We start from the raw sequence: 27,995 nt of genomic DNA, 5'->3' as shown, positions 1-27,995 counted from the left end.
ACGTGTAACTTTGAATTATATTTCGTGTTTGATATTTTCAGAGTGTGTTGCTGTCTGTGGCTGTTGTCAGCGTATCCACTATCATACATGAACGAGACGTGAAGACACCTACAGCATTTTCAGGTTTTACAACCTTCGATATCGAGGGTTTAGAACATAATTGTGATAAGTCAATATATCAAGCATTGTGACTTATCACAATTATGTTCTAAACCCTCGATATATTGAATGATATATAGCCTGTTGGTTATGATGGAAGATTTGAGTCAAAAGTCAGCATGCTCTGTTGTTAGTGTTTTTACATCTCTAATGCTGCAAATGCTAACTGTAACGTGTAAATTGTAAAACAAAAATTGTAATACTGACAAATACAAAGTTTGGTTGTTTTTTTTTTGGGGGGGGGGGGGGGCGAGGTTGTCTGTGCAAATCGAAATAGCACTATTATTACATCTTGACTTTTTGATAAATTACATTTGTTCTAAGTATAATTCATTTCGTGATATAACCAATTTAAGAAAAACTTAATTTATTTAAAATTTTCGCTTTCACATTGCATTTTTGACATCTATCTTTTGTCATTCAACTTTTCACATTAGACTTTTCTACTTTAACATTTGTCTTTTGCATTGTAACATTTTACATAGAACATGAAACCAAGCTAAACCATATAAACCATATTTTTTAATGTAGTGTTAATGGGGAGCCACGATGGCTAAGTGAGTAAGACGTTCGATCCCGGTGTTGGCCGAGAAGGTTCAGCAGGATTTTCCGGCGTGGCTTCTCCTTGTCGGTGTTGCAAAACGTCGCGCCTGACAAGGACAGATGTCTCGTCGTTATATTCAGCATTGGATATGTACAATCACGAAAACATAACATTGACATTTGACTCAGATCCCCCGTCATAGTTGGTAAAAGAAAATCGTCTGTTTCCCAGATTACACAAATATTTATCTTCATTATTCATACGAATCTGGACGAATTTTAATCCGGGTTTAGATCCAATCCAGTTCCCCTTCTCCATATGAATGTTAACCTGAAAGTGAAGCTATTGTACTGTTCTTAACCCAATCGCCACTCTTGTGTTTTTTTAGATTCAACAAACCGAGAACTAGTTAACATCAGACCATTACAATCGGATAGTAAGTTTGGGCTTATAAGGTACGAATTCCGTGCCTTTGGTCGTGAGTATAAGCTGAACCTGGTAGATAACAATGGTATAGTATCTTCATATGGTGAATATGGTTTACCTGTCCTAGTGCAAGATGAAACCGGAGATAGACATACCATGGCTAATTTGTTACAGGTTTTAGTACAATAATTATTTTTACAACCAACTGTATTCATTGAGTAATGTTAATGACAGACAGAAAAGGGATATCGAGTGATAATTCACACCGCATGCTACTTGGAACGACTTCACTCAGTACTTTTAAACATACATTATGCAAGAGCTAAGTCTGCCAATTGCAGGTCTTTCTTTAGGTCTGAAATGTTATCTAAATTATTAATTAGACATTAATTAACATATCCAGACCATAATCAACTCTCGACGTCATCGCTAGCCTGCGTTATTAAATGGATTAGAACCCGGTCTGCTGCTTCTGATTAAATCAAAAGTGGATAATCGAGACTTTTTTATCATACCGACTTTATTAATGATGATGGAGGCTAAGCCCAAAATTCAATCGCTAAATACTATTATAGTGAGAACTACCAGCTCTTTATCTAATCTCCTATAATTTATCTTTAATGGTTTCCCTATTGATTATTGGTTATTAATTGTTACTTAACTTGTTTTTGTATATAAATCGTCTGTATATTATTCACTGTCATTTGCTTCAAAAAGTCGAGAGAACCCTCAACGAAACGTCGCTTCAATTAAAATAATAATTGTGTTCCATATTATGATTTTGTGTTTATCAACGAAAGTCTAGATATTTGACCCCCAAAAAGAAACAAAGTGTAAAGCTTATATCGGTTTTCAAACATGGGGCCTGGCAGGTCTATTCTTTATGGATGTTCACAACTAATATGTAGTGATTTTACCTTCTTTTAAAGCACGGCATAAGGTTTTACCATGACATTTATTTAGATGGTTCTTTCGGAATCTGGAAGAATTCTACCAACTTCATCATCGTGAGTACTGATATTGCATGTTTCCTTTGACAACAGTGAATAATAAAACAACCAACCACGCGGGCAATTAAGCACAGCAAGAAAGAGTAGTTTCCCTTGAAACAAAAATTCCTGTGGTTTTTCCAGCTTAGTTTACGATTTGTAGGCGGTACAAGACGGAGAGCCTATGAATGCCGAGTGGTTCGTATGAAATTAAAACAAAACGCAACTCCCCTCTATTTCATGACCACACGTTTTAGATCTATGCCAGTCGGGCGTGGGGCCTCTGTGAGAGCAAAACGTCCTCATAGCCAAATGCATGGCATAGGCTGTCTTCATTAGCCCGATTGGTGTGCAACTCAATTTTATTTTACTTCCGTTCTGTGCAACACCTGAAAGTAATCATGTAACTACAAGTAAACAACCAACATCAACGACAGTTTGGCAGTGAATTTGTACCAATTTGTTATTTTTTCTAGGAGGGTGTTATTCATGATTACGACGCTGACTTTATTATTGAAACGATTCCAAACAGTGAGAACGGGTTACATGCAATAATACGAAGAAACCATTTTCATCAACAAACGAAGTCTCAAGAAGCAAAGTCATTATGGCCGATAGGTAGGCTTACATACTAATTTAAAATATTAAATTCAACAGACTTTGTGCATAATCAAGGCTAATATTTATCACAGATTTAATCAGCTTAAAATTAATAGAATAAACGTCAATTTTTCAGATATATTGAAGCGTTCCGTTAGAAATGTGGCACCAATTTCTGGCAGCGTCATAGGTAAAGTGGAAATATTAATTTGGACAGATTATGCCATGTATAAATCATTTAAAGAACATTATCCGACGTCTGCTGACATAGAACATGAGATGACAAAATATGTGGCCGTTGTCATAAATGCGGTAAGATTAATTTAATTTATTTTTGGGGGAAACTCATTGGCTTTGTTCCGCTAACGATAAAAGTCATAGAGCCGAACTCTTTGAAAGTCACACTTTAATTTTTCATACAGTTATTATCCCTGACATCTAAACATTGTAAACGTGCTAAAAGCGAAATTGTTTTTATGAGCCCACATAGAAATATCCTAATTGCCTACGCCCCTGTCCACAACATAGTGTGCGCATTCTATAAATATCACCCAGTCTCGTTAACATGAGAGAGATAAAGATAATGTCTGGAGTTTTTGCCCTTTATCAATCTGTAGCTTCTTGTGAACACTCAAACAAACCCCCGGTAATATATATTTATGGTTATAAAACTTTATAAATACGCTGGAGGATTTTGCTTTAAAATGCTTTTTTAAGATACCATTTCAGTCTACCAATTTCACGAACAGGTTGGATTACAGAGTTACCAGAGGGTGTATTTTTGGTCTATGCTTCTATCTATATATAATATATGCATTATTATCTATCTGTATGTTATAATGCTTTATTATCTTTATTATCAGGCTGATAGAAGGTATAAAGCAGGAATTCGTGACAAATCTCTTCAACTATCATTGTCGTTATCTGGTCTTATTATATGTAAGGTAATCATGTATTCTCCTTTGTTTATTGGTACCCAGATAGTCGTACGGTTGAGGTCCTTGAAAGTCCCAGTGTGGACCGCAAAAATACCTTCAAGATTTGTGATGAGAAGAACACTGACATTACATCTCCACATTTACAGTTTGAATAAGATTTAGTGGGCAACCCACTGATCGGTAACATTCTCCTCGCTATGGAGGCGACATCATTGAGTTTTTTTCTAAAAAGTTCACTCCTGACATTTGTCCAGTTGTGATGAGCAACTAAATTTCGACTGTTTTACCGTTCGATAACATGGAAAGGTACATTTTTATACGCGCTCTAGATACATTAAGTATTAAAAACAACTATTTCCATTTGGAGCTTTAGCAGTTCCATGAAATGAAATGAAATGAAATGGGGTTTAACGTCCTACTGTTCTGCTCCTATGCTGGGCTAATGAAGACGTGCATACGCCATACAATGTGCTTTGAGGGAAATTTTGACCGGACAGCGGCACTATTGCCCACTCTTATATCGAATTCCAACTGCCAAGGGATCTTTTACGTGCATTCTAATGTATACACGGGACCTCGGTTTTTCGTCTCATCCGAAGGACTAGACAGCTGTCCTTGTCAGGCCCTCCGTCCTGCATCACTGACAAGGGGTAACCACGCCGGAAAATCTGGATGAACTTTCTACGCCAATGCAGGGATCGAACACCCGACCTCCAGGCTAGCGAGCTAGCGTCTTACCCACTTAGCCACGTGATCCCTCAGGTGGCAAATATATATAATCTGGTGAATCCCGATCAGTGGGTCGGCATCCGGTGAATATTTTTGATTTCTTTTTGTTTTGTTTTTTTCAGACACGAAATTGTTCTAGTTTTCTTGAAAACATTAATCACGAGGGAAAAGTTGAAGATGATGTTGGTTTAAATGCCTTTTCTAGTGAACTTGTCCAACAGTATAACAAGTTAAAACTTAGGTTTAAATACGACCACGCTATGGCTCTAACTAGGTATATTATACTATTAATAAATTCTACCGAACTGCGCATCGCCCATGGTGTATGGTACTCAAGATCTCCCTGAATCCCCGGAGATTATTTTTTTTTCTCTATTTTGTTATTCTTGTAGGTGTTTTTAGGGGCGATACTTGGATTAATTTGATCTCTTGCGAGAGTCTGTTTTAGAGTCACATTTACCGCCATTCTTTAATAAGATGTAAGCAGTTTGATATTATTTCAAGCATGATGGCACCAATCCCATAATAATTTGCGTCATTTTCGGGATTTTCGAATGACATTTTATATCTTGGCTAATGTTATGTTCCCAATATCACGATTCGTGCTGCGATTGGAGGAATCGTAGTTTTAATTGTTAAGTAATCTTGGTCAGTTGTGGCAATCGTGTTGACCGTATCGAAATGTATCCGAAAGTATCTGCACGTACCAGATCGTGGACTCAATATGGACAACCCTATTGTACGTACGACAGTCGGGACCTAGAATAGGGGCAATCCTAGTGTAAGCTATCTGCAAAATACATAATCAGTTCCAATGATCAGGGTCAGTAAATGTTGTGTTTGCGAGTCTTGTGGTGGAATGTTTATACCACGTGTGTGTTTATTTATTTCAGATTACAGATGGTACACAGTAACAACCCATTAAATGGTAAAATAAATTATAACGATATAAAATTAATAACGCGCATTCATTTTATGTGTTAGATTATTAATTATTTTTTGTGGGGGTTTATTTTTCAAATTATTTTGTATGTCTTTTGTTATGAGGTGTAAATGTGTATCTAAATGATTTGGGAGAAATCCGTTTCAAAAGTTTATTCCAAATTTGGCTTTTTCCACTGGTACTTTCGACAGCCACTATATAGTACTTGGTTTTTAGGTTTATCCAATGTCAACAAGATTTGTTCAATAAAAGATGGTAAATCGTCATCTTTAGTAGATGATCACGGAGGTTATAGCTGCGTTGGTACAATAGTCCATGAACTGGCGCATTGGTGAGTTTTTAATTTGGCCGTGTTTTTTTGTGGTTTCCGACGTGGTTCCCCCTTGTCAGTGATGCAGGACGGAGGGCCTGACAAGGACAGCTGTCTAGTTGTTCGGATGGGACAAAAGACCGAGGTCCCTGTACACATTGGCGTCCAACGTAAAAGATTCCTTGACAGTTGGAATTGAATATAAGAGTAGACCGTAGTGCCGCTGTCCGGGCCAAATTTTCCTCATAGCACACTGTGTGGCGTGTGGCCCAGGTCGGAGCTGAACATTAGGACGTTAAGCCCCATTTCATTTCGCTTTTTTGTGGGTACATGTGTGTGTCATCAACACCAGAGAGGGGGTAGAATATCGAAATAATGTAAATCAACGTGATGTAAATAATAATTAATTACATGTACCGCATTGTAGTTGATTGTCAAAACAAACCTTAAATTTGTTAAACAAGATATCAACAACACAAGGTACAATTTCATGGATACACAATTACTGAGTTTAATACTAAGCGACGTTTCGACGGTGATACCCTTCGTCTTTATCAAGAAAATTGTCGCTTAGTATTAAACTCAGTAATTGTGTATCCATAAAAGTGTACCTTGTGTTAATATGTTCAATTACTAAATGCCATTCAAAGAAGATATCAACAATTTACTATCCGATATTTTCAAAACCACCACTGATATCAGATCAATGTAGGGGGGTTGGATGGCTGAATGGTTAGCGTGCGCGCGCTGTAACATAAATGCTGTCATTGAGTCGACTGGCGTGGTTTCGAATCCCCGGTTGTACGTGGCAAGGAGTAGGGTCGCCTGTCCAACCTCGGGGGTTTTCTCCGGGGCCTCCGGTTTCCTCCCACTGCTAAAGACCCCTACGCGCAAGCGAATTATGTAAATAAAATTAAACCATGTGTTAGTCCCGAAATGACCTAGTTTGTGTCGAGTGGACGTTAAACCCCATTTCTCTCTCTCTCTCTCTCAGATCAATGTTCAGTTCTTTTTTTCCACTTATATGATTTTATGTTTAACCTTTAATATAACAGGAAATATGTCCTTGGAATAATTTAAACATTTTATTATCTTTGTGAATTTAGACTTTGATTTTTTTTAGTCTAGGTTGTGATCATGACGGTTTCTATCGTTCTACACGATGTAGTTCGGCGGATGAATATATCATGTCAGTTAAATCACCTCTATCAAGAAATGGGTTTTATTTTTCACAGTGTTCTGTTAATTCCATAAAACAAAATCTCATGTAAGTACACACGTTATTCCGATTAAATCTTGTATAATAATCTTATTCTACCTAAGTACATCAACAAGAACATATAAAATAGTCTACATACACCCTTTCTGTCAACAGTAAGTCAAAACTACAAGCAAATCCAATCGTAAAAAAAAGACATTTCATCGAACTATATATTATTATTTTTAGTTAGTTGACTTCAAGAAGGCCCCATGAGCTGATGATTATCCATTCCAAAACCCAAATGGAAAAAAAACTCATCTATGTTCTGTGTTACTCTTTTACCTGCTTGATGCCCGAAAATAATTTCTAAACAAACTAATTTACGGGACTGAACCAGGACTACCATATGATGCATTTAAGGCATATTCGGATTCGAACGGAGAGGGCGGGGGGGGGGGGGGGGATTAGGGACTAACTTATAAGGATTCAATTTTATTTCAAAACACACTATTTTCAATTTTTGTTTTAGGAAACCTGATGCGTCGTGTATTAAAGACCCACCTACTGTAATTGATAATTTTCAGAAGTTTACAACAAATCTTCCTGGTCAGATTTATAATACAACTCAACAATGCAAAGATTTGTTTGGTACGAACTTTTGTTTGGTGAGTTAAGACTAATAAATATTTGGTTTTAAATCTATGAAAGGATTTTCGAAGCGGGTTAGCTGATATTATGTATAGGAAAAGGGGATAATTTCGATTAGTGTAATGAATTGGCCTGAATTGATAACGTGTTAAATACCCCTAGAATGGCATTCTGTTTTCTGGAGACGACTAATTCGCCGCTTTTGAATCCACTACAACCTGGCGAAACTCCTAAAGTTACAAGTCGTTCATCCTTTAAAGAAATGAAATGAAATGAAATGGGGTTTAACGTCCTACTGTTCTGATCCGAACTGGGCTAATGAAGACGGGCATACGCCATACAGTGAGCTATGAGGGAAATTTTCCCCAGACAGCGGCACTGCGGCCTACTGTTATATCGAATTCCAACTGTCAAGAGATCTTTTACGTACACGCCAATGTGTACACGGGACCTCGGTTTTCCGTCCCATCCGAACGACTAGACAGCATCACTGACAAGGGGGAACCACGCCGGAAAATCTGGATGAACTTTCACGGTCAATGCAGGGATCGAACACCCGACCTCCAGGCTAGCGAGCCAGCATCCTTTAAAGACAATTAAGACGCCTATTAACCCATCAGTGGGCGCAGTTAAATTAGAAAACTAATCTCTTTATTTACTAGATTGTATGCTACATTTAATTATACGTGTTCTTCCCTTTTTAGAGTATTGGCACTAGATTAGAAGATATTTGTTACAAAATGTATTGTTGGGATCCTCGTGTAGTAAATACATGTGTCGCCAGCTTTCCCGCTGCACTAGGCACATCCTGTGGAAATCAAAAGGTTTGTCAAACTAGCACAAAGTCTTTTAAAATGTCTGTTACACCCTTTATTACAATAAAATTTGATTTAAAATAACGACAAAGATTCCTGATTAAGTCATGGAGGCTTTGTATATATCATTTCAGATTTTTCTGACTGTTGCTACCTACCGTAAAATTTACTATGACTTCTGTGAGGGGAATGTTCCCCAAGTTAGCTGACATTTTGTATAGGAAAAGGTGATTATTTTGATTAGTGTAATGAATTGGCCTAAAATAAAAAGCCACGAAATACTACAGTTATTCAACGATCTTAATATCTTCTTTCCTTTCATTTTAGTGGTGTATTGAAGGGGTGTGCGTCTTTGACGACCAGGCGCCGATAATTGGTTGACCAATTCAAAGATCAAACTTAGTTGTGAAGAAAATAAATACATAAACCTCTAGCAGCAAGCCAGAGATTCAAAAGTAAACACAAATGTTCTATTTTAACGTTTACAAGCACATACAAGTACAAGAAAAAAAATCGTCATGGGCATTGGAATGGCTTGTACGATAAAACTAATTATAAATTAGCTAAAACCTTGAAAGGTTTCGTTAAATTGATGACATAGCAACAAAATTTAACTTCGTTATTGATGATCATCACAAATCTGTCATTAATTAATTACCTTGAATATGACCAATCGTAATTAATGTTAAAAAAAGATATGGTGAATGATCATTATCAGTCAAGGCTTTGAGGGGGTTCACGATGGAAGCCTATAACTACCATTCATAATTTCTATTTTTCGCCCCTTCAAAACGCAAACGAACGATCTACTTTTCACCCCTTCAGAACGCGAAAGTCGAAAAGAAGAAGTTACGACAAAATGTGAGGCGACAGCACCCTATACAAGCCAAAATCGACTCGAAAATAAGAAATTAAGAAATAATACACAGTGATAATAGCGCCCCTGAGTTTTTTTTCCTAATTTCTAATTTTCGATTTGCATTTTGGCTTGTATACCTTCAGAACTCGAACGAACGATCTACGTTTTCGCCCCTTCAAAATGCGAAAGTCGCGACATGATACCAATCAGCAACCACACCTGCTGGGTTTTTGATACCCATATTTATAGTATTTTTTATAGCGGCGAACTATTGAATTTCTTTCAAAGTTAATGTGTTCCCAAGTCTCTACAAATAAATTTGCCCATCTCTGCTTGGCGTTCGCGTAAGGTTCCCATTACCGAACATCACCGAACCCAAACGAATAACAGCGCCCACGTTTGTACACTGTTAAGTTTAATTAGAAGCAAAGTGATACTGTTTATGGACGGTCTATTTGAACAGTCACATAATGGCTCTACCTATGAGACAGGCGTACATTAGAAATGAAATGAAATGGCGTTTAACGTCCTACGGTTCCGCTCCAACTGAGCTAATGAGGACGGGGCGTGTAAAATTGAAAAGCCCTTTCAAAAATAACATTAACCCGAGGCTAAGTATTATTTCTAGAATTTGTTACGTTCATAAGCGGGTGAATAACACTTAGGGGCAAATAGTTAGATTGAAACCGCATCTTAAAGATACATTATGGGAGATTAGATAAAGAGTTGGCTTACAGTTTTCACTATAATAGTTAACACCTTCAGTCAAATTGATCCACGCTGAACCGAGATTTTAGCGATTGAATTTTCGGCCTAGCCTTGATCATCATTAAATTAAATTTCATGATTAAATTATGGATGGAAGTCGAACAGGAAATCGGAACCTAATCCAATAAACATCACAGGCTAGCGATGACATCGAGAGTTGATTAATTAATTAATAATTTAGATAACATATCAGGCCTAAAGAAAGACCTGCAATAGACAGGTTTAGCTCTTGCATAATGTATGTTTAAGCATGATATCATAAATTCTCCTCATAACTTCAATACTCTATTTTAGTTTTACTTATAAAGGAAACACACGAAACATGATTGAAAAGGGTTAAGCACCCTCCACGAGTCATACAATGCGTAATAAAGAAAGCCATCTAGGGGTTATAAATTTGAATTTACGCGGCAATTGATAGTTTCTCTGATAAAAGATGTCATTTTTAGAATGGAGCTACAATGCTCATTAAGCATGGATTAAAAATGTTAAATATTCTACACACAGAGAACTCTCTATTTCGAGAATAGACATCTGTCCTGAATGACCGCCATATCCTATTTTGCAATGCGGGTATACTCCGTTTCACATCTGTCAAAGACTTATTAAATGGAAGCAGAATATAATACTTCTCAAAATTCTAGAGGTATACCTGATGTTTTTGAGTAAAATCGTCGATTTAGAAATTAATATGTCGGTCAACTAGGTTAATTGTAAATTTATTAGGAATGCCTCATTATGTACTTATAAATTCGTATCAATTCAGTAGCACGTGTAGGCTCCTTGTGTCTGGACCACTGCTTCCACCCTGGATCCCATAGTCCGGAAAAGTTGTAATTCAAAATAAGAATTGGCCGTAACGTAGCTGTTTTGACACAATTTCTCCCATAGCATAATTCATACCATAGTACGGAACAGTAAGACATTAGCTCTCATTAGATTTGTTTTATCTGTATTACAAATTACTGTCACTCCCATTACACTATTATTTAGTTTTTGCAATAGCTGCATATTATATATCTGTTTTAGTGAGAAAATTACAATTTGTAGATGACTTGTTTCAGTTTATTTTAGGGTTAACGAAAATCTTCAAAAGTCTCATCCCGAAATTTTCAAAGTACGTCACATGATAATAGTTTATAAATACGCTATTATCACTGACCTCGGACTGAGAAGTTACAGGGCACAAACTTAACAGGAATCCACCCTCTCTAGATCGAAGCTAGGGTGGCAACGCGGCCTGCCACCAACCTAGCGGCCATAAGTATAGGCTTAATTTACCCCCTCTAACAGTACCATTGGATACTGTATCTCGAAAAGCACAATTGTGCCTTTAATCAAAAAAAGGGTCGGGGTAAAAATTGTGTAACGTATGCTAAGACTAGAATAGCATTTACGACTGGCTCTGGCAAGTTTTCTAGGAAACCCTTGTCTGCGATATCACCCACGGATGGAGAGGCCGTTCAATGTCTATGAAAAAATGACGCTTTAATAGATGGTTATTGCTTCTACCTAATACACACATTATTCAAAGAGTTACGTTTCTCTCCGAAATAGTACATGTCAAAAACGTCTCCTTCACGGGGTTTTTAAAAATGAACTTCGAAATCAAACCGAACCAATACCTGGCTACCCGGACCTACAGGACTGTCATTTGACATTTTGTGCTGTCAAAATCGAAGAAAATGTGAGGAGAGACGCACCTGTACGCGACAAAAACTAGATAAATATGTAATACCCGGATCCCGGCCCCTCATCACAGGATCCAGAACTGTGAATTCGGAAGAAAACTATATTTAACACTAATGTACATGTAAACCTAACGTACACGTAAAACTAACGTACAATTAAAAGACACGTACAACTTACGTACACATGAAACGCACGTAAAACTAACGTACACGTAAATCGAAAAATGTGCCATGCTTTTGCCATGCAGCTGTCTTGGAGTAAAAACCCTAATAACTCTTACATCTTTTTCATGAAATCACACACTATTCATGTTTAATTTATTTTGTTTCGTATTTTCTGGTTTAATAACAATCCGGTCGGGGACAAAAACTCAGATAGTTTTGGCGAATTTGGTAGATTTATGAACTGAGTGTGCGACTATCCCTTCATACCCCCTCCCCACTCGACCCCTAAACCCAACTCACAGACACACAACAAGCGATTTCATCAAGGGGAGATCTTGGAAAGCGCTTTGCTGCTTTACACAAGGTAAAAAACAAATCTTAATTTTTAAAAAAACGCCCTTAACAAAACGAACAGATAAGATATCACAATTAAAAAAACTATGCATATGGTGGGGTTGTTTATTTCATTAAAAGTATATAGGATTAATTCAACAAACGGTTATTTGTATTTGAAAAATATAGAATTAAAGATAAAATTAATATGTTTTTGCTGTAAACGACATCTGCTTGTGTTATATGACCGCAATTTATTAATGATTTTATTAGGGTCATATAGAATTAATTAAATTAACATATTTTTTTTTGAAATATATAGAATTTATTAAAGATAAAATTAACTTTTTTTATCTGCTGTAGACGATATCTGTTTGTGTTATTTGATCACAAATGATAACATATATTATTATGCTATTGTGTTTAGATTTGGGCCAATGAAAAAGGGCATACGCCATACAGTGTGCTATAAGGACAATTTTGTACGTAGAGCAGTACTAGGATCTCCACTTATATTCAATTTCAGCTGCCAGGGGATGTTTTACGCGCACGCCAATGTGTACACGGTTTATCGTCCTATCTGAACGACTATATGCTGACTCTTGCCAAACCCTCAATCCTGCTCCACTGACAAGAAGGAACCAGGCCAGGCGATACGTTTCAAGTCAGTAGCTTGAAGCGTATATATGGTATTAGTGTCAGTGGCCTGTGGCACGAAGTAACAGTATATTGTCGCATACATAATATATTATGTCAACGCTTGGGCGATATAATATATTATGTCAACGCTTGGAACTAGGATGGAGGTGACTAGGCATGAACTTGCAACGATAGATTTAATTGGCGCTTTGATAACCAATGAATGCTTTGGAGACATATTTTGGCGGTATTTTCCATCATGGAATCGGTAAGTTTCGATTGTTTTTTTCTTTTCTGTTTTTTCTCTCTTTTCTGTGTCCTAACCCTAACCCTAACCCTAACCCTAATCCGAAAGAAAAGTGCCCTTTTTTGAAATTCTGACATCACAGGTGCCCTTTTTCTGATAAGGATGCCCTCTTTTATTTACAGGGACACTTTCTATTGTTAAGGGGGTGGACCGGTCCCCATGGTCCAACCCCTGGATCCGCTCTGATGACGCGTACATTCCACTGAGTCTACAGGTCTAATATGCTAACACGCTTGGAGCGTCAACACAATATATTATGTCGCCCAAGCGTTGACATAATATATTATGTATGCGACAATATACTGTTACTTCGTGCCACAAGCCACTGACACTAATACCATATATACGCTTCAAGCTACTGACTTGAAACGTGCAGGGTGACCAGGCCGGAAAATCCAACGAACTTTGTCGGTCACGGGACCTCCAGGCTAGCGAGCCAAATTCTTACTCACTGAGCCACATACTCTAAGATGCATTATGTAACATTAAGATGCTAAAAACTTAAATTCAATTACGTACTTTATTCATAGCTAAATTATAAGCGCTCAGGCGTTTGATCTCGTGTTAACCTAAACTAAGATAACCCGGTTTGTGATGATGCAGAAAGTTAAGACGCTAAACCTTATTTTATTTCATTTCTTAAACCATAATCAATAAATCAACACAATTTTAAATAACACCACACCAAAAAGTACTTTATTGAAACATCTGGTGCTAATTCCATTGATATCATAGGAATTGCAAAAGTTAAAGGCTCAGATGCCATTTTAAAACCTGGACGATTTTGTAGAGATGCCCTGTCTCAATCTATATTTTTTACAGCAGGTAATATTCTAAGACATGGCTTTTTGTCTAAATATTTGCGTACCAAAGCATATTTAGATGATGGTCAAGTTCTTTATTTTTACCACACATTCATTAAAAAGTTCTTAATCACCAAATTAATTATACAATTGGGACATTAAACTTCAAATAACTTTTTCGCAATACCGACTCAGTCCTCGATACCCTCGTTAATGTTATTTATGTATTTAAAAAACACTGCCCCCCCCCCCCCATCTCACAGCAAGAATGGTGATAATAATAGCTTCGTATCGTTGTCAGTTCTCCAAGCGTTTCATTGGTTACCAGGCAGTGCTCGAATAGACTTTTAAAGCTTTTAAACAGCACTCTGCCTAGCATATAAGTATGCCAATGGACTAGCTCTTGATTACCCAAGTTCAAACAGTTTCAGTCAGCGTTTACTGTTGCCTCTGCGGAAAGATGTAAATCACCTCCAGTCCGTAACTCAATATCACCCAAAATCTTCGCCATTGAAAACACGACTTTTTTTTAATTTAGATCAGCATTGGTTTTGTGGTCTTACCTGGAAAAGATGGTCTTCTGATATCCAATATTTAAGACAAAATAAACATTTTACCATTGGTACACGATTACACGAATCGTGTACCATAATGCGTTTCAGCGCCATTTGTAACAAGGTGCTCAAAGAATGAGGCTAGACATATGTCAAACGGTGATGCCATATTCTTATTTGGAGAGCATGCGCAATATATACTATCGGTGTTGACTGGAATAACCAGACGCTAGAAACTGTCTTTCGGTTGAGACTTCTGGCGTATTTCGCCGAACATAACTGATGACAATTCACAGTAAAACGGAAACGATTGAATGTAAAACAGTTTATATAAATTCATACTACATTATTATATGTGTTGCGACCCATTTGTGCCAATTTCTGGGCCCAAAATATTAGCGATTTAGCTCCTTTAAACTTCGTTTTTTAATTATTGTCAATCTTCATATCTCGATTTCATTGCAAAACAACGTTAGAGCTAAATGAATTTCGGTGTTCATGTTTGTGGTGTGTCAACAGTAAACAAAACGATTTGGGAGGTAGAAACAAGGTCCATTTCTACTGCTCTCGTACGAGAACGGCTTCAATAAAGGGTTTAATCTGTTTTTGTTGATCTGTAAAAATCAAAAATATATACCAAACCCAAAGTTGTGATTGGAATTGCAACTTTTCCTGTTCTGATATAATAAAACATGCTTACACCAAAGGGCACATGTTGGACCATTTTGAATTCACTCCCCGCTTTAAATATAATATCTGAAACAGCAGCTTGAATGGGTGACTGTTCACTGAATTTAACATAAGTGGACCAGTTGCGAAAACCACGTTTCACATAATATGTCACACACACACACACGAAATGTTTTTATTATGTATGTATAATCATATTGATCCATATTTAATGCGCTTAAGAGAAATACATTTTTAAATAATAACGTGAAAGCGATCTGAAAATAAGTAAAATACTTTGTATTTGGGTATTCATATAATCTTATTGATACCTTAGCGCTAACCAGTCTGTGCTAAAGCGTGGTGAAAGATTCATATTGAATTAACTGATAACTTGAGTCATGACGGTTTTTGCTGTTCTGATACTCGTTCTAATAGCGTTCGAGGCAGGTAAGTATTTGGATTAATCCTATTATGATACGCTGCAAAAGAACCATATATATAAGAATAGTAGAGAGTGGGGTTATTTCGTAATCATTAATTGGTTTAAATATCATGCCTGTTGGAAACTTACATATATCAGAACCCTATAAACTACAGCTGTTTGACTACTTGACGTTAGGTCCTTCGATGACGGTACAAACATCTGATTATTTTTTTGGCAGACAATTATGATGCTTGAATTATGTCCCAGTTTTGCTGAGGAGGGGGAGGGGGAGGGGGTGGGTACTTTCGCAGTATGATGGTATGATATTTTAGCTAAATACCTTCCATCTCCCAAGAGAGGTGTTAATTTCTTTTGTTTTCTGCAACTCAAACTATTGTCTACTTGTCTTAAAAATTAAAATTAAATGGTATTAAACGTCTTACTTTTCTGACCCAATCGGGCCCCGTCAGCGCTCGTGGACACCATTTTGAATATTGTTACCATTGCATATTAATATGCTCCCTGTATTTGGGTGTCCGTAGACTATCTGTTGGTTTACCTGAGCAGAAGTTTCAAGAGATAACATATTAATTATTGGTCATACGGTTTATTACTTTTTAAATTTGTCAAAACGTTTCAAAAAATCCAAATCATCCAGTCAGTTATATGTGAGGCGTGTGCTTTGTTGTACTATTGTTGTATTATAAAATAAAATAAAACAAAATAATATAAATTAACGGAACTGTGTGAAACTGGATATATGTATAAATATGTATATGTATAAATGTTTAGTTTTTGTTTTTTAGTTTCAATTTATATTTTGCATGTATCCTATATACGTTCTTCTTGTATGTTCTCTATGTATATAAATTAAATTTATTTATGTACGACCTACATTCTAGAGAGGAATCAACAAAGACCTAGGCTGTTCCCCCAATCCATTTTCAAATGAAATAAAACATTGTTTATAAAAAAAACAACCGGGCCATGTGGGAAATATGTTGTCCAGACTTCAACTTTTCAGGCTGTTCTTTATCGAATCCCTAGTTGGCAGAAGAGAGTGATTATTTTGGTTTTGCCTGTTGTCCAGTCCTAAATTTCAACAAAATAATGTTTATATAAAAATAAATCCAGTTGCCAAGGTTTCGTTTACCTAGATGCCGGTGATAACGGATGTCGTGCAGAGTAGGCGGCCCGGTTTTTTAAAACATCTAATAGCACATTATCATGGCAGGTTGACATTTTAATTGTGTTTTATCTCTTTTAACTCGTCTTCATTAACTCAGTCGGTGTAGAACCTTTTCTGATCTCTGTTTAAGGTGAAGCTGTAAAATGTAATCAGTGGACGAATTTTTATGATAGAGACGATCCCACTGGAGCATCCGATTTTGAAGATCTTAATTTAATCAAGCGAGAAAACCCAAATGACAATATCTGCACAGCCCCATCAGCGTTAGAAGCTGAAACTCTTGCTGGCGTTAAATACCAAGACACGAATGATGTCGTCAGAATAGCCAGCGATTTCACACAATTTGCATGTTATGGTGCCGACCAACCCGACAAAGAATCCTGTGAAGATTACAAAGTCAGATTCTGTTGCTTGCATCGTAAGTCAAACAAATGTCTTTGATGTCGTCTTGACTAATAAGTATGAAAAAATGTGTGACGTGTATTTTGAGAAGTAACATCGCCCACAACCCACTGTACGTGTTTTGACACGTATTGGTCGTAGGGTTCGGTAGCTTGCAGACCAGCCGCAAGACACCGGGTGAAGATTTTGTATATCCAGGACCAAAAGTCTCTACGGCCTGTCTGCTATCTTCTATGGTGCTGAACACACGCTAGTGACGCTTAAGTCGCGTGCACGGGTTTACTAAAATGTCCCACGTAGTAGCATATGGGGGGGGGGACCGACTTAAGGTTTCATCTGAAGTTTGGCGATGACTAAAAGTTCAACATAAGGACAAAACCTAGATCTCACCATTAAGTCTTTGTTTTTAATTACTTCAACAAACCATGTGACATTTGTTTGAAGTTCGCTAATTGCCGGTCCGTTTTTCTACTTCAGTTAAGCCTTCGTGTCCAAAAGGCTACCTATGGACCAATTACTACAATACTGACGGTAGTTCAGGGAATGGTGATTTTGAAAAGCTGGAAGATATCAGAAGGGTCTATCCCAATCAAATCTGTGAGAGCCCGATGTCTATTGATGTTAAGGACATTCTCACAGGGTCTGATTTTAGTCGATTCAGAGAAACAGTTCACCTGAGCCCATCCTTAGGGTTCTGGTGCGTTAACGGAGATCAGAGTGATGGGGCGTGTCGAGACTATAAAGTAAGGTTCTGTTGTCCACGTTCACGAGAGTGACGTTTCACTACACAAGTAATAAACGATTTATAAAATACAAATTGGTTCGTGTAATGTTGCCACTCCCACCAAGAGAATAAATGCAATTAATTTTGAATGATATATTTAGCCAGACTCTCCTACGTACTTGAAGTCCACTAACAATTTGCACTTGAGTTAAAATGTTCATCTCCCTGTTATGGCTGGCATGTTTTTGTCTTATTTTACATGTGGGGGGGGGGGGTGGATAGCACGTGCGCGCTGTATCATAAAGCCTGTCATTGAGTCAACTGGCGTGGTTTCGAATCCCCGGTTGTACGTGACAAGGAGTAGGGTCGCCTGTCCAACCTCGTGGGTTTTCTCCGGGTCCTCCGGTTTCCTCCCACTGCTAAAGACCCCAACGCGCAAACGTATTATTGAAATAAAATTAAACCATATGTAAGTCCCGAAATGATCTAGTTTGTGTCGAGTGGACATTAAATCCCATCTCTCTCTCTCTCTCTCTCTCTCTCTCTTATTTTACATGACTGATTAAACAGTGCAAACAAATCAAATCCAGCCTGAAAAAATCAACCAGTCATTAGTTCCAAACCTTTAATACCTCTGTAAAGATATAATCTCAGAAATGAAATAAAATGAAATGGGGTTTAACGTCCTTCTGTTCTGCTCCTATACTGGGCTAATGAAGACAGGCATACGCCATACAGTGTGCTATGAGGGAAATTTTGCCCGGGCAGCGGCACTATCGAATTTCAACTGCCAAGGGATTTTTTACGTGCATTCCTATGTTTACACGGGACCTCGGTTTTTCGTCTCATCCGAAGAACTAGATAGCTGTCTTTGTCAGGCCCTCCATCCTGCATCACTGACAAGGGAAAACCACGTCGGAAAATCGGGATGAACTTTCTCGCCACACCCGACCTCCAGGCTAGCGAGCCAGCGCCTTACCCACCTAGCCATAGTGGCTCTCAGATATAATCTCATATGAGAATTCTGGTATACTTGTATATGGAAAGTTGAGACACCCAAACTTACTATCTGCAAAATACCAATGTGATGCGCACAGAACAAACCTGTAAGCGTATCATAAATTGGCAGGCTCTGGGCTTGCCTGTTCGAAAGCGCAGGCTGTGCTTGGTGGTCCTGCCGAAGTGCCGTATTCTGGGGGTTGTAGCTTATTCCAACACTAACTACGATAACTCAGATAGATATTTAAAACTGTACTTTTAATAAACGAGTGTCCAAAACTGGATAACGGTCACAATAACGAGATAGGTATCGCTAGAGGGGGGCCGGTCACCAGACTAAAGTTACAGTAGAATATAGAACATATACACAAGCTTAGGATTAGAATAATTATATAATAATATTTGATCAGAAATGTTAAATTGTACATAGGAAACAGATGTTTAAATACAGAAGATATTTATATGGACATAGCAAGAACGTGTGTTAATTATAATTATGTAATATATATCTTAATATCTTATATTATGTATAACCCCAAACAGTTAAAAAACTTGAAAGATTAGTGAGATATCAATTCGGACATTGGTCAATTGCTATTTTGACTAAAAATTAAATAGTAATAAAATATATACAAAGATACACTATAACAGTCCTACTAATCACAGTAACGCCCGAAGTAATGCAAAAAAGGGAATGACAAGGAAAGATAGGTTATAGATGTGCACGTTTTACACATCATTTTATCCAAAATTTGAATGACTGGTCTAACGCGTGTGCTTTAGATCATAAGGTCTGTCATTCAGTTAAAATGTCCATATCATTGATAATTGTTGGGTCACCGTCGCATTGTTGAATATTAAATGGGATTTAACGTGTGCTATGAGGGAAATTTTGTCCGGACAGCGGCCTACTCTTATTTCCAATTCAAACTGCCAAGAGTTATTTTACCTGCACGCTAATGTGTACACGGGACCTCGATTGTTCTCCCCCCCCTCCCCCGTACGACATACCTTGCTAGACCCCCCGTCCTTCACATCGGACAAGGAGAGACCGCGCCGAAAAATCTCAGCCAACACCGATGTCGAACACGGGACATCCAGGTTAGCGAGCCAACGTGTTACCAACTGCGCCACCGCGGCTTTCAGCATTATTGGAATATTGGAATATTATTCGTTGTAGAAACATTTGGAAAATCTATATATTCAAAAAAAATAAGACGACCATGTGTGCTTTTATAATCTCATTGATTTATAGCTTAAATAAATAAACGCAATATAAAAACACGAGCTTTAAGTCTCGATAATTGTCTTGGCACAGGAAGGCGACTGTTAACAGGTTTCGAATACGTATCAGATACAGTTATGGCAAAGATTATGCGTGTTTTAATTCTAGCTCTACTGACATTCGTTCAAGAAGGTAAACCATTTATATTTTAGTGAAAACATTTACAAAAGGTAATTTTGTATATATAGTGCTTTAATGGCCATTTTCACTTGCCAAGAGCCGGGTTTTGCAAGGCTGTTCCCATCTGCCTACAGAAAAAACTGAAAGGACAGGAGTACAAACTTTCCATACTGATCAGGCAATAATGGGGTACTTGGGGGGTGTTCAGTTAGACGAAATAACGCTTTGTTTTGTTTAAAATGATAAAGTTTAATCTTACGTATCAAAAATGATAGCTAAACAATTCATTATTATTAATTCGTAGAATCTGGAATGGATTATAGGATTTTTTTTCTATCTTTGAAAACCACAGAAATGGAAATGGGTTTAACGTCCTACTGTTCTTCTCCGGCTGGGCTAATGAAGACAAGCATACGCCATACAGTGTGCAATGAGGGAAATATTGCCCGGTCAGCGGCACTATGACCTACTCTTATATCGAATTCCAACTGCCAAGGGATATCTTACGTGCACGCCTATGGTACTTCGTGCCATCCGAACGACTAGACAGCTGTCCTTGTCAGATTTTCTGTCCTGCACCACTGACAAAGGGGAACCACGTCGGAAAATCCCGATGCACTTTCTCAGTCAGTGCTGGGATCGAACACGCTACCTCCGAGCTAGCGAGCCAGCGTCTTACTCACTTAGCCAAGAATAGAATGGAGATTAAAGATACATTATGTAAAATTTAGATAAAGAACTGGCCGTTCTTGATATAATAATTCAAAAATTGATAATGTTAATGAATATATTGAATATGTCACTGTTTGTAGTTTTCACAAGATATTGATTGTGTATTATCGTAACCATGGTTAGCCACGCTTCTCCATTTTTAAATTATATCATTAAATGGCCGAACCGTTCTAATCTAGTTATGTTGATTATGTTATTGTCATATTAATAAATGTCTAATTAATGCCATAGGAAAGTTTAGAACTTTAAAAATGTATCTTTACGGCCTTCTATGCGAAATACTGTCTAAAGATAAATCGATAAGAATAAAGGATAATTTTTGTATATAAATAAAAATACATTGGTTATGAGTGATAAAATGCTGTGTATACTTCCTTCTGTATTTGGTTCAGCTGGAGCTGTGAGGTGTAATGAATGGACTAAATTCTACGACAGAGATGACCCCACGATGTATTCAGATTTCGAAGGTCTCGATTTAATTCGACAGGAGAACCCCAACGATTACATCTGTACTAACCCATTAGCTCTAGAGGCTGAAACCCTTGATGGTCGTAGATACGATACAACTGGTGATGTGGTAAAGATAGCGGCTGATTTTACATATTTTACCTGCAACAATAATGATCAGCCTAATGGTAAACGATGTGAGGATTACAGGGTTAGATTCTGTTGTATGAGAAGTAAGCATATATATATATTCTTTAAGCTAGACACCCTTTAAAAACGTAAATACCATTTTAAAGTAGCTAAGTCTCTAACTCAATATCATCAAAAATCTTCGACATTGAAAACACGAATTATTTGTCAAATCAAATCAACATTGGTCATGTGATCTTACAGGGAAAAGATGAGCTTCTGATATCCAATATTCAAGACAAAATAAACATTTTACCATTGGTACACGAATCGTGTACCATAATGCGTTTCGGGGGGTTGGATGGCTGAATGGTTAGCGTGAGCGCGCGCTGTATCATAAAGTCTGTCATTGAGTCGACTGGCGTACTATCATGCTACATGCCCACCCACCCCCTCCACTGCACACGCTATTATCAGCTATATTTTATTTTAGAAATGCCCAGATGTTTGAATGGCCAATGGACCCGTTTCTTCAATGATGACAAACCTACTTTAGATGGTGATTTTGAGTTATTAGCTGACCTTAGAACTAGACATGCCGCGATATTATGCGAAAGGCCAACAGCCATTGAAGTTCAAGAAGTAGGTACCGGTATGGACTTCAGAAGGATTAACCAAAATGTAGATGTTAGCCCTTCGTTGGGTTTATCCTGTCGTAACTCGAACAAGTTCAACTCTGGTTGCAGGAATTATCAAGTTCGATTCTGTTGCCCTTTATAAGTTTTGAATAAAATTGATTAAAACTTAAAGTATGGAGTTTCAAAGAAGCCACTGATCGTCATTGGCATTTATGCGACAATATTTAATTTGACATGGCTTAATCAACGGTAATATATACTCAAAAATACACATACAACGGCAAATAATCTCCCGGCTTAGGTTTGATGAGATTAAAAAGATGTCCGTCTAAAGATTTGAACTAATATTGGCTATAAACGAAAAGAACGTAGACCGAAACGACCAGAATATTTGGTCAAAACGACCATGGCCTTGATTCAAGGCGGTAATAATTAAACAAAACTACCAATTAAATTTTATTTTTCATATCACGAATCCAATGATATTTGCATAAATATTGAACATATATTTGGCCGTTTTGACCATAGTGAGTGTTGGCCGATTTGATTTACGACCGTTTTGACCGTATCCAATTTATATCGTCTGTAGAATGTTGCGAAATGTTCAATTCATCATTTTGTGACTGAGGTGATCCTTAATATATTACAAGAAAGGTTCTTCAAATCTTAAAACTCTGGAAACATCTAATGATAACAATCTACATACACTTACAGGACCGTGGGTTACAGACTAGTACCTAAGTACCTAAGTCGGAGAGACCTAAAAGATCAATGCATCAATGTATAATCACATATTTATATAGAATTGCTTATACCCATTTGTCGAGATCAAATGTTGATAGGGGGTTGGAATGTTGTATTATAAGGTCTGTAATTGAGTCAACTGGATTGGATTCGATTGCCTGGTTGCGGTTTCGATTCCCCGGTTGTATACGTGATAAAGAGTAGGGTCGACTGTTCAATCTCGTTGGTTTTCTCCGGGTCCTCGGTTTCCTCCCACTGCTAAAGACCCCTAGCGCAAGCGAATTATTGAATTAAAATTGAACCATATGTTAGTCCAGAAATTACTTCATTTGTGTCAAGTAGACATTAAACCCCATTTCTTTCTCTTAAATGTTGACATAAAAAAGCATGGGTGTGATAATTGACAATACAAGGAATACAGCAATCAATAGATTAATCGCATAAATGACATTTTTAAAATGCAGGTACTATTGGCAGTTACTTACTATACTATACTTACTAAAGTTTTATAAACAATAAGTGTTTATAATAAATTAAAATTTCATCCTTGGCTAGTCACCTATGAAACACACACAATAAATCTTTTGAAATAATAATTATTGTCCTGAGAGTTTAAATTCATACAAAATCCAATTTGAAGACTTTCGCTTTTAGAGATATTAAAGAATTATCTGAAATATTCTAGATATAAATTTGTAACATATAAATACTATAATCTGCATGGTTATATATCTTTGTCAACACTGAACGGAACTGAACTATTTCTTGACTGATAACCCTTTTACAGTCCCTGAAATGCCAAATAGGGGCTTCAAGGAAATTATTATAATATTGCATATGATACTTTCCCAACATTTAATAACAAATTTGTTTCAGTATTCTATACTCATCTTCATCCATTTGTGAAGAAAACTATTTCATACAATTCACAGGACCGCGTACAGTTCTCTTTAAAACATATGCCGTGAGTCGCCCAATAGAGTTCGGTCCCATGACCATAGGAATTACCCGGGGTGAGTAAGAACGAAAACCATGACACTGGGACATGTGGTGTTTTACAAGGACTCCAAGAAGGAAAAATGAAGCAATTAAGTTACCTTACAAGTCTAAAATATTACATCCGATTTAAAACAATGATCTCAATAACTCAATCTAATTAAAATAAAGATCTATATTTCGTTTCGTTTTTTATACTTTCGATGGCCTACACTACATGTAGTAAAGACAAGTAAAATCGAAATTTTGAACCATAAAAACGAAACGAAATTGGATCTGTGTTATAATCAGATTGTCAATAACTGTGATATGTAGAGTGCTTACATGGGTATAAAGCGCGCGCTTTAGATCATAAGGTCAGCCTGTCCACAGTTTACAAACAATTAACTTGAAACCTTTAGTGGTTTTTATATATGAACGCAACCTTTCAACAATGCATTGCTTTAATAAGTTGTTGGATAAGTTGTTGCATGTCACTCGACAATTCGATGTGTGCATCCATCGTAGAAAAAAGGTTATGAATTCAAATATTTGTTCTCTTTCACTGTTATCGTTTTTTATTCTAATAGAAAATGAATATACACAATTACACCTGGGGCTATTAATCAATTAGAGCACTAAACTGGGGACGCATTCAGCATGTATCTTCTTTCCGCTTTTAGTCCGGTGGCTGAAAAGGGGGGGGGGGGGTCGCGCCACCCGAGCTGTGAATTTATGAGACCAAGATTTTCTAGACCGGATTTTTGCGTAGATTCCGAATCTGGGTGGCGATCAAGCGCTTGAGGGGCGTTTTCGGGTATGGAAGTCCAATTGCTATACAAAAATTTTTCCCGCTTTTCCAGCCCGTGAATACAACAACTTCAATGTGGTCCAATCTGGTCCAATATAGCCTACCTTAGTTGGCTGACCTGAATCCCAAACAACCAATCAATTGTCGCGGGGTATGGGGACCTCGCCCTCACCCCCTTATACTTTTCTTTCTTTATTGGATAAGAGAAGTGTGTGCATTGGGTTTGGGCAGACTTTGACAACTACCGTATACAGTAACATCAATCAGCCTCGCTGACTGCAAGTATTTCAAAGATGACAGATAAGATATGTATGTTTATATTTCAAACCCGAATTGGATGGTTTTTTCTGACTTTTTAATGTTTTAATAAATTATAAACAAGTTTTTATAACTACTTTTAAACGTGCTTTACCACTTCGGGCATGACAATAAGAAATTTTAAAATACATCAGATTAAAAATATGCACCTTAAATCACCTTTTGTTGAAAATCCAAGTACTGACCTAGTTAGAATAAAGTATTTTGTCAAATTCCCTTATACTATAAAGTGTACGACAGCTGATTGACTAAATAAGCACAAAATCAGTCATCACTGGAACTTATCTAAAGTGTTTAAACAATCATTCGTCAGACTTCAGTCTCACATTTTCAAGCAGTCAAACGATAAGCTGCCAGTTAAAGCCGCTGGTTGTAAGGGATTTTGAAGTCTCCTGCAATTACAATATTATTATTCCAATCGAATCCAAACCGTGTCTTTTACTTGTTTTCTTAAACATACATTGTGCAAGAGCTAAATCTGCCTATTGCAAGTCTTTTTTTAGGCTTCAGATGTTATTAATTACTCTTAACTAATGTATCTTTAATAAAATGTTAAATGATCAATCTGGGTACATTTAAGAGAGGACTAGCGGATGACCCGGCGCTGCATTAGTTGAAAGTAGTTTAACTCCGAAACTGGAAGCAGTAGTCCAACGCCACCCGGCCTATGTTACTCCGCGGTCCGAGGTACCACCACATTTCAGCCTCGGGACAGCCCTAGTGTAGTCGCCAACCCCGAACAGACAGATAGACAAACAAACGACAATCACAAATATTAGTACAGATTAAGCAGTGAAAAATTAGATATTGTGCGAATAGTGCAAATAAACACCAAGACTTCTTTACTCTCATGTGATAAAAGACCTTGATATATTTAAGGGGAGAGAGAAATGGGGTTTAACGTCCACTCGAGACACAAATTAGGTCGTCTCGGGACTAACATATGGTTCAACTTTATTTGAATAATTCGCTTGCGCGTAGGGGTCCTTAGCAGTGGGAGGAAACCGGAGGACCAGATGAAAACCCGCAAGGTTGGACAGGCCACCCTACCCCTTGTCACGTACTACCGGGGAATCGAAACCACGTCAGTTAACTCAATGACAGACCTAATGATACAACGCGCACGCGCTAACCATTCGGCCACCCAACCCCCGATATATTTAAGGACACATTATAACTATTGCATATCGTAAACTATACATGTCACGTTTATTATGTAAACACTTCAATCGGACAAGAGAGCCAGTATAGTGGATGATCATTGAAATTTTGGTTAATCATGATCGAAGAGGTTCCTGACATTATAAATGGTAAGCTGGATCTGGTTTTGCGGATGGTATGTAAAACCGGGGTCCCTGACACATAGCACACAATAGGGCGAATAATTGTCCTCCTTAGCTTAGCCCAGTCGGTGTAGATAAGTAGTAAGCTAAATCGCTTTTAATTACATTTCACTTTTAAACTCTTACTTTAAAGGGACATTATGTAAGATTAGATAAAGAGCGGTCAATTCTCGCTGTAATAGTTATAGGACAATATTGGTGCCAGTCATTATCACATATGTGATAGAGCTGGTTAAACACCTTCCAAATATAATTTTAACACGGAGATCAATGCTACGATAGCTGAGTATTTCAGGTTTCCTGAGTCGGAAGTGACGAACGCCAAAGGAAAACACGAGTCATCTCTCTATATAACTGACTGATGTGACGAGTGATAACGGATATACGGCCGAATTTCTGCTCACTAATAATTCCTTCGAAGACCAAAAGTTGATATATGGGACTGTAAGAGGATACCTGACAATTCAATAAAGTAATTGAATGTCATTAGATAAGAGAACACGATAAAAATAGAAATAGTCCGTACATTCCCTTGTTTATATTTACTCTATATATCTTATAAAAACATGGTAATACACGGACTTTTTCTGTTTTTCTTTCCTGTTCACTTATCTAGTGGCAGTCAATTCTTTTTATGAATTGTCAGATATCCTCTTACAATCTCATACAACAACTTTTGGTCTTCGAATGAATTATTAGTGAGCAGAAATTCGCCCGTATATCCGTTATCACTCGTCACATCAGTCAGTTATATAGAGAGAATGTGTTTAACCAGCTCTATCACATATGAGATAATGACTGGCACCAATATTGTCCTTTAAAAAAATCAAACAGATAATGAAAGGGGAATATGTTGAAAATTTCAGTTGAATTATTTCACTCGGAGCCGATTTTTCCTCGTTTCAATAACAGTGTGGCATCGATTGTCATTGTTACCGTTGTTACGATAATATACAAAGTCTCGATTGTCCAATTTTTACGGTAACCTCATCAACTGCAAAACGCTTATTTAAATGTACTTTAAAGATACATTATGGGAGATTTTTATAGAGAATTAGCCATTCTTGCTATAACAGGTCAAAAGTAGATGATGAAAGAAGAATATATTGAAAGTTTCAGTCAAATTACTTTATTCTGAAGATAGTTATCATCGTTGTAATATTTGACTAGAAATGGTAGTGAAATGTGCCTTCACCTTGGCCGATCGTTTGATTGACAGGCGTTAACTCCACCTACATATCTCGATTATCAAGTAAAGTTTTCAATGGCATGCGGAAACGCTCTACGGCGGCCTCGCGAAGTACACTCTATCATTTAGCCTCGATCTAACTGAAGTATTCTTATCAGGATGCGCCATATTTGAATTAATTAATAAGTGAAATCCTATTTAAATCCGAGCTGTAGCCCAGCCATCCGTGGGTCTACAGAGTTGATTTTGGGCTTGTTGTTTAAATAAAAATCTAATTTATAATTTCTATAACATCTGAAGCCTAAATTAAGACTTGCAATAATCAGATTTTGCTCTTGCATAATGTATGTTTAATATCGGAGCGATCGATGACATAGAGAGTTGATTATGGTCTTGGTTATTAATTATTGTCTAATTAATAATAATTTATAAA

General features: G+C 37.2%; 1 protein-coding gene and 2 long non-coding RNA genes across 3 annotated transcripts; all 3 read left to right on the top strand.

Annotated features, from left to right (window-relative positions):
• Window positions 1-38: 38 nt before the first annotated feature.
• On the top strand, window positions 39-8,758 carry LOC126820825 (A disintegrin and metalloproteinase with thrombospondin motifs like). The gene is made up of 13 exons (XM_050548957.1): window positions 39-123; window positions 1,092-1,303; window positions 2,059-2,136; window positions 2,595-2,736; window positions 2,855-3,030; window positions 3,582-3,662; window positions 4,508-4,659; window positions 5,279-5,313; window positions 5,545-5,659; window positions 6,762-6,905; window positions 7,369-7,504; window positions 8,192-8,311; window positions 8,630-8,758. The coding sequence occupies exons 2-13, from the start codon at window positions 1,286-1,288 to the stop codon at window positions 8,681-8,683; spliced, it is 1,251 nt and encodes a 416-aa protein (XP_050404914.1). The 5' UTR covers window positions 39-123; window positions 1,092-1,285; the 3' UTR covers window positions 8,684-8,758.
• A 6,651-nt stretch (window positions 8,759-15,409) lies between these two features.
• On the top strand, window positions 15,410-17,919 carry LOC126820852 (uncharacterized). The gene is made up of 3 exons (XR_007680170.2): window positions 15,410-15,540; window positions 16,837-17,124; window positions 17,586-17,919. It is a non-coding gene; the product is annotated as an uncharacterized LOC126820852 (long non-coding RNA).
• Window positions 17,920-20,137: 2,218 nt separating this feature from the next.
• Window positions 20,138-22,310, top strand: LOC126820854 (uncharacterized). Its single transcript, XR_007680173.1, has 3 exons — window positions 20,138-20,248; window positions 21,361-21,648; window positions 22,038-22,310. It is a non-coding gene; the product is annotated as an uncharacterized LOC126820854 (long non-coding RNA).
• The last annotated feature ends 5,685 nt before the right edge of the window (window positions 22,311-27,995 follow it).

The sequence above is a fragment of the Patella vulgata genome, chromosome 5 (genome assembly GCF_932274485.2).
Source record: "Patella vulgata chromosome 5, xgPatVulg1.2, whole genome shotgun sequence".
Taxonomy (NCBI): domain Eukaryota; kingdom Metazoa; phylum Mollusca; class Gastropoda; family Patellidae; genus Patella; species Patella vulgata.
This window is presented reverse-complemented; position numbering and strand designations above follow the sequence as displayed.

Bases quoted from the DNA above. Each gene is read 5' to 3' on its own strand.
- LOC126820825 (XM_050548957.1), top strand. The intron at 4,660-5,278 runs GTATATTATACT...TATTTATTTCAG, and splicing joins CACGCTATGGCTCTAACTAG to ATTACAGATGGTACACAGTA. The intron at 8,312-8,629 runs GTTTGTCAAACT...CTTTCATTTTAG, and splicing joins CATCCTGTGGAAATCAAAAG to TGGTGTATTGAAGGGGTGTG.